At 39.2% G+C, this 8,043-nt stretch overlaps 1 protein-coding gene across 2 annotated transcripts in view; it reads left to right on the plus strand.

The window, feature by feature from the left end:
- Positions 1–6,394: 6,394 nt before the first annotated feature.
- LOC138012736 (GDP-fucose protein O-fucosyltransferase 2-like) overlaps positions 6,395–8,043 on the plus strand; it is a 5,795-nt gene continuing 4,146 nt past the window's right edge. The window contains exon 1 of one of the 2 annotated variants that reach the window (XM_068859612.1): positions 6,395–7,288. In XM_068859612.1, the coding sequence (XP_068715713.1) occupies positions 6,606–7,288 (683 nt within the window). In that variant the 5' untranslated portion in view covers positions 6,395–6,605. The remainder of the gene's footprint in view (positions 7,289–8,043) is intronic. The other variant, XM_068859611.1, reaches the window with a different exon arrangement.

The following is an 8,043-nucleotide window of genomic DNA, read 5'->3' on the forward strand; positions in this document are numbered from 1 at the left end:
GTCTATGTTTCATTTTAAATTATCAAGTCTATGTGCTTAACCATTTATTTGACATCTATTATTCCTCTGTATAAAAATAATGTTATTGGTTTTCACTATTACCGTATTAGAGATGGCAAGTAAATGCATATTACACATTCCTTGTAACTTCTCAATGAGTTCATTACCATTAGTATCGTTCCTTTTATATCTACCGGTATTCCTCGTCATCTGCTGCTTTGAAGAATTAAACCTGTGTTTAAGATTTGAGAGTGAATGTGATAGTGAAATGTTGAAGCAATGCAGGCAGACTTTTGCATGTTACTTGGTCAAAGATTCACCTCTGTTTTTCTTCAAATTTAAAAAGTGGGCTTTTTATCAGTAGACCAATTACCACCCTTTGTTTCAAGCAGATGAGACTGTTTATATCAAGGTTTTATCAGTTTTTTTTTTTTTTTCACCGTTTGCCATTACTAACTTTAAAATTGTAGGAGAGCTTGGTTGAAGAAAAAAGACATCAAACTCTAGTGCCATGCTATAGTAGCCTGAGGGTGCATCATGTGTACATCCAGGACTGGAGTTTCAGGCTTTCACTTTCAAACCGGTGTCCTACATACTTAATAAAATTATGCTGGTTTTACACATGTTGCATACTTGATCTTCTCCATTGAGTTGTTTTGGGCCTACAAGTCAGTTTTGAATGCAAACAAAAACCTTTGCTTCAAAATGAAAGCTCAGAATTTTGCCAGTTGGGTATTATTTACAATAATTGTCAGTTGAGTATGCCACTAGGGAAGTTTGGGGAGAAAGTTTCAGCATTAAAGTTAGCATGTTGTCAAGGGCAACTTGCTTCCTTTCCAAGGGTAACTTTTCCGGTTTTGACGTCATTTTACTGGTAATGGTCACCAGTTTGAGTTAACCGTTAGCATTTGTAGATTTTGGCAGTGTTCATCACTCATGACGTCAAGGCCCTGAAAGTTACTCTTGGAAGCAAAGCAAGTTGCCCTTGACAACACAGGAAATCAAAGGTTGAAACTTTGTCGCAAAAAAGGCTAAGTGAGGTACTCAACTGAGAATCGTAGAGAATCGTAGTAAGCTAGGAGTGAGACTTTTTCTAACTGCCGATGATTGTATACATGTACTTGTCAACTGGGTGTGTGAGCTGGCACCTGAGGGTTCAGGGGGTTAAAAGAGAGATCACAATTTTAGATTAGAGTTGCACTTGAAGTCGAATGTTTTTTTTTAACCAAAGAACTTATGCTATTCCATGAAGGAAATTATGTAAATAGAGAGAACAGCAGTGTTTTAGACCTGGTTCAAAAACTCATTAATAATTCATTAGCCTAACAGCCTATCAAAACACCGATAAAATGTCACGTGTATGAGCTTTATATCCTGATAAAACACTCCTCGTTAGTATTCTTTATATAAGATCCAGTTCATATATGATCCATTTCATATATCATTTCATCGTTGATAAAGAATACTAATAAGGCATAGTTTGTTTTTCTTGTTTGCTAATATTTACCTCACAATTTGAACCATTGTTTTGAGTCCAGAGGGACACGCTCTTTGTGGAATGTTTTTGAAGCCGTTCAAAAAACTTGCAACATGTGTTTTATCGGGTCTAAAAACACTCGGCTACGCCTCGTGTTTTTAATCCCTGATAAAACACTGCTGCTCGTTTTTTAAACATTACTAAAACGTGCTGTAAGTTTTTTGTGTAAAGTCTAACTATGCAACGGTTCTTATTACGGGAAAGAGGATAAACAGAGGAGCAGGATATTTGGTGCATGATGGTATGGAATTACCTTGCGAGTTAATTTCAAGGAGACAAATTTTTGTGCGACTGGCTTGAAGAAAAGTTACAAAAGGAAAACTTTGATGTACTGTAATGAAAAAAAAAAAAGCTAATTGTAATCAAAATGAATATGTTTTGTCTAGGTGTGCAATTAAAGCATTAATAATATACATGAAAAAATTACTTGATTCTGATTGGCTGAGGGCAATGCAGTTCAAGTGTAACAGTGCAAAAAGTGTAATAGGGTTTGGTCAGAACCAATCATATCTTTTGTTTTCAAATCAATTTTGGTCATCTAAGAAAAAATTTACTTATGCTTATTTATTCCAAAGTGCACTCGAAATCATGCAATTACCTATACTAAAATGAAACCCATTTCGTTAGAAATTTTCTTGATATTGTTTACTGTCTGCTTACGGGAGGACATTTTAGACCCTGCAGAACCCTGTCCGCTTACAAGAGATGTCCGCCTACGAGAGGTTGAGTATGTAGTGTTTTAGAGGAGAACGCTTAATCACAGGAGGTCATATACGAAGGGATCAAGGGCAGGGGCGTAGCCAGGGTTTCTAGGAGGGGGGATTCCAAATTGGTTCCAACGAAAACGGTTGGTCTACAATCCTTACATATTACGCACGTACAAGACTTTGGCGTTTACACTACGCAAACAGAAGACGCCTTGGTTGCCGTTGAGCGAACGTGTTTATCACTTCCTCGATGTTTATGTCTCGGTGGTAACTGATGTTCATCAACGCCAGCCCAGACTCTCGCTCGCTCGACATGGTCAACCTTCTTAGTGTACTAAATGAGCACTCACATTCAGCTGATGTTATCGGCAACGTGCACAAGATGAGGATCAAGGTGTGCATGTTAGAAAGAACTCTCGATCGCATGTTATGGGATTGGAATTTCATCAATATAATCGATGTTAGGGCCGGAAAAATGTCTTGATCACTAAATGTTTCGCTGTGCCTACCTTTTCGGTGAAAAGAATGCATCGATCTTTTGCAATCGAGACATTGTTCAGGGGCACCCAACGTCAATTTTCGGAAAATATCTGTTCGGAAGACGATTTGAGATCTAGAATTTTCGGAACATTTGTTGTAAAATTTCTTGCTTGCCTGCCTCTCCTAGGATTTTCGAACATCTGAAAAATGGTATAATTGCCCATTTTCAACGGATTTTTACCCTAAAAAGGTCACCTAGAATTTTCGGGAGCCTTTTTTCTGGCTGAAATTTTCGAATAGGTAAGTTTTGATCCCTATAATTTGCGAATCACCAGACTTTCAGCTAGGCAATCCGAACAGATGAAAAAATTTGTAGGGAATAAAAATATGCCTATATCTACCGTTTAAATACTAAAATACATTTAACAATGATATGTTTGAGTGGTTTTGAACTATATTCTCGTTGGGTGCCGCTGATTGTTACGAAAACCACCAGCTCGAACAACACCAATGGATGGTCTACTAATTTCGCGGGCATTTCTGCACACACATGCATCTTGTTACACAGGAATCCCAACTCTGCTCATGTCTCCGAAAATGCAAGTGAAACGCTAAGCATAGAACAAAACGAAGAATTTTGGGAATCGAGAGTCCATTACACTTTTGCTGGGATAAAATCACTGTTAAAAATAGGAGAGGGGGGTTCCTTGGCGCGAGAGGGGGGGGTTCCGGAACCCCTGGAACCCTTCCCTGGCTACGCCCCTGAAGGGGCTTTCACCTACACTTTACGTTCCCAGTATTTCAGTGGGGTTTCTTTATGTTACAATATCTTGGTAAATATACATTTCCAGTTCCGTAGTCCAAAGACCACAGTCCACATTCCGTGACCGAATGATATAATTAAAGCATATGTCGGAAAAATCCAGACGATCAGGGATTTCACAGTTTCCTGACCGTCCCAGATTTTGCCGACTACTGAAAAACCATAAATCATACACATCCCCGGGTTTGTTGGTCGGGGACGAATCGGGAAAATGGGAAGCGTTAATATTTCCCCGAAGTGTCCCGGATTTTGCGATCGTCGGCGATCATTCCCGACATATGATGTGGAAAAGCAAGAAATCTGGAATCCGGAACCGGAGCAGGAACCGGATCTGGATCCTGAACCGGAACCCGAATGAGAACAATAAAGGTCGATGATATCCAGTTGTTTTATTTTAGCTAAAAAAGTTGAATGTTATATTACACACTTCAAACTGCAAAATTGCTTTTTAAGGATATTGTTGTGACTACAAAGTTCGTACCATTGGCGTCACTCCTGTTTTAAACGGCTCAAGTTACGAGAATGATTGACATTGAGACTTCTCCTTGTCCCTTGGTGGCGTGGGAGCGAAGTTGGTACTGAAGGGACTGGATGAAAGGAGTCCACAAAAGACAAAGGAAATTCACCTTATTTATTGGAATAAAATGTTAGGGGTAAACAATTACGAATCTCGCCTTCCCGTCTTCTCACGGGAAAGGTGAGCACTAATTAACCTGCGTGGCAAGCATTCGAAGGGGAAGGAGAAATGAAAGGGAGATCGGCGGGAGAACGAGGAGGGCGCGTGTGGGAGAAGGGGAAGACGCTATTGCTTTTCGATCTTTTTACGCTCAGATTCTAATCGTAAAAATCGTGATTGGCTAGCTAAAATTAAATTTGTGTCAATCAACACCAACCTATTGCCGTTGAATTCACCGTCAGTTTGTTTTCGAGCTCTCACCTAAACAATCTTAAAAAAGGCCGCCAACTTTGTCTTTTTGATCTGATTCAAAACGTTTGGATAGAAACTCGAGATTATGCAACAGTTTTTCGAATCTTTTCGAATCTTTTTTTTAAACAGATTCCAGCCACATTTGTTAGTCGTTCAGGCAAACGATTTCTTTTTCAGCGATGGTCTGAACAAATTCACACACGATTTTGTTGAGACATATTCCGTCAGTAAACTCGTTTCACAAACTCGTCACACGTCGTTGAAAGATTCCAGAGTTTTGAAGCAAGCAACCGTGGACAATTTTCCTGTATCAGTGGCTTGATCTGATCGGCGTTATTTCAAGTTGAGAAACTAAATATTTTAAGCAAGAGCCGATACAACGTAGATTTGATTTGATTTTAGTGGTGTACACCACCACTAAAGTTAGTGGTGTACACCACTAAAATAGTGGTGTACACCACTAAAATCAAATCAAATCTACGTTGTATCGGCTCTTGCTTAAAATATATAGTTGAAAGATTGCTTCTTTTTCGGGCGACGGTGTTTTGGTTGCACACTTCTCTCCGCCGTAAAATTTTTTGGAATAATGGCGCGGTAAACCACATTCCTGTGTAGCGCATTTTCCTGTGAATGTTTTTGATTGGCAGCTGCCTTATGTATGCGTATTAATTGGGGTCCTTTCACTCGCACCCTCCTAGTTCTCCCGCGGTTCTCCCTTTCCCCTTCGAACGCCTGCCACGCAGGTTAAGGACAGTGCCCACTATTGTTATTGCGCATACGTTCTGCGCATCTCCAGATACTCGGACTTCCTATCGCCGATGCACACTAATGCAGGGATATTTTTGCGCGGTTTAAAACTATGCAGATAAAGTACAGTTTTGTAAGTAATTTCTTAGCACGCTTCAATGTAATCAAGAAATGCACGAACAAATTTGACTGCCTTGTTAATGAAATGCTGTTTATTCAATATCTTAAACCAGCATTAAATGTACAGTCGGATTCTCTTCGTGCTAAAGTATTCATGTAATTAGCTTGGCACTCTTTTATGCAAATTCGTTTCAACTTAGCGGTTTCACCAACCGCATTTTATCTTTATAACCTTGATAATGGCGCAAGATGCACCGAAACGTCGGTTTCTTTCACTTATATTTCTTGTTTCATGTATTTCTAAATCGTTTCTTATAAGACTCTTGGTATCCAAAAAGAAAATTGGGGGTAACCATGCATTCTTGAAAGATAATTGAGCTTCAATTTGAGAAAGAACGCCATACATTACTTTGTATTTTAAAGCTCTTTACAAATGTTGTTCATGAATTATCTTTGAAAAATGCGTGGTTACCCCCAATTTTCTTTTTGGATTTCAATAACACCTGTTAAGATCTACCTTTTCTGCATAATCACAAATCGGGGCAAAAATACCTTTGAATTAGTAGGCACCGTCCTTAAATAGTGCTCACCTTTCCCATGTTTCTTCTTGATCTCCAGTGCGGCGAGATCTGGAAGGCGAGGTTCGTAGTTGCTTACCTTAATATTTTATTTCAATAAATAAGGTGATTCAGAATTCTTTTGTCTTTTACTTTAATTTTCTTTTGTGGACTCCTTTTATCCATGGCTTCAGTAGCAAATTCCCTCCCACGCCACCAAGCGACAAGCCGTTCAAAAAAGGAGTGACGCCAGTGGTACGAACTTTGTTGTCACAACAATATCCGTAAAAATCAATTTTGCAGTTTAAAGTGTGTAACATAACATTCAACTCTTTTAGCTGAAATAAAACAACTGGATATCATCGACCTTTCTTGTTCTTATTCCTATTCCGGTTCCGGTTCCGGTTTCGATTCCGTTTCCGTTTCCGGTTTTCCTGGTTTTCCATACGCGCCATATGATAGTCTCCGTGTGTCAGCCGTCTCCTCGCCCAAACCAGTCAAAGGAGCGAGGCGGGCGAATTCACTCGCTCCTCCTTTAAGTTATTTCTCACGCAAACACTTTTGGACATCGATAAACGTTTCAACAATTCCCTTCCTTTCTATAATTTTTTTAACGGAAGCCACATGCAGTCAACGACTGCCTATTTTTTCCAAAAATATTTCAGATCGCTAGTCCCCAGTCTTTCCACCTACCTGTTCAATATCAATGATGGCGGAGGGACGAACGTATTACGCTTGCTTTCTAATTGTACTCGTTATAACGTTTATCTCACTTTCTTTTAGCGAGGATATAGATGACGAAGCCATAGCTTTTGAAACTTCAAGCCAACATGGTTTGAACGTTGACTCATTTCAGGGCCATAACGACACCAAATCAGAGAAAAAATACCTCATATACGATGTAAATCCTGGTGAGGGTTTTAACCTCAGACGCGACGTTTACATGCGGGTTGCAAATTTGATGAAAATTATTCGTGAAAAACAAAATTGGATCCTTGTAGTTCCACCTTGGAGAAGATTATATCACTGGAGGTCTTCGATCGAGCAAAATGCCATCCCTTGGAGAACCTTTTTCGACATGGAAAGTTTGAATAGGTACGTTCCAGTCATCGAATTCGAAGACTTTGTCAAAGAAACTGAAACTCCAGGGATTGAAGAGATTTGGTATTTGCAAGGGTACGCTGAAGGATGGAAAGATGGCCACTGGGAAGAAAAAGTAGACGACAGAGACTGCATCGACAGACCAATATATCACAAAGATGAAAACGGTCTCTATCGTGGCTATTTTTGGGGTTTAGAGAACATATTTGCGGAGAAATTCAAATGTCTTTCGGTGCAAGGAACGTCTGCTATATTAGCACCAATACTCACTGAAAAGACTTATTCAAGGTGAGCTCTGTTTTATTTTAATTTTCTCCGAAGACCTCCTACACTTGTCACGTGCAAATAAAGAACCGGGATCTTGCCGGAATTAAATTTATTCACCCTCCACGTGTCACCTGTGGGTGTTGAGTTGTGCACCCTTAGAAACGATTGCTGATAACTGCCACAAATTACAACAGTTCTATACTTTTCGATCTGCTGTATCAGGTTTTTGACAGATTCCTGTGCTATTATAACTCACTGGTGACAAGTGACACAATCCCATTTTGTAATAAAAAATTCTTAAAGGTGTGAGGAGTTTGTCCATTACAATCACATAATTTTTTGCAAATGGTTAGACTTCTGAGATCTGTACGCTATAAGCCCCAGCTTACAACCATTGTTTGTAAAATTCCACATAACTTTCAAGAACCCACACATTTATCCACAAAGGTTAGGCTACAAAGTTCCTGTGGTCTGGCCTTCAGAAGAGTGCACTGTAATTGGAGCTTTGCCTGTTGTTTGATTCCCACCACTTGGGTTACATGTAAAAATGAAATAAAAAACAGGTACACTCAGGATATTTTTAAATGTGCTTTTTGTAAATTTTCAATGTGAACTGCCCAACTCCCTTTGGATTTTTGGATTTGGTATGAATTACGGTAAAGATGCATATTGTTCAACCTTCTAAATACTATCAAAAAAGTCATTGTGCACTTTTAAAAGTGACAGAATGTACATTTTTTGGCTGATTTTTTTGTGTGTATTGCTCCATAACCTTC

The sequence above is a fragment of the Montipora foliosa genome, chromosome 8 (assembly GCF_036669935.1).
Source record: "Montipora foliosa isolate CH-2021 chromosome 8, ASM3666993v2, whole genome shotgun sequence".
In the NCBI taxonomy this organism is placed as follows: Eukaryota; Metazoa; Cnidaria; class Anthozoa; order Scleractinia; family Acroporidae; genus Montipora; species Montipora foliosa.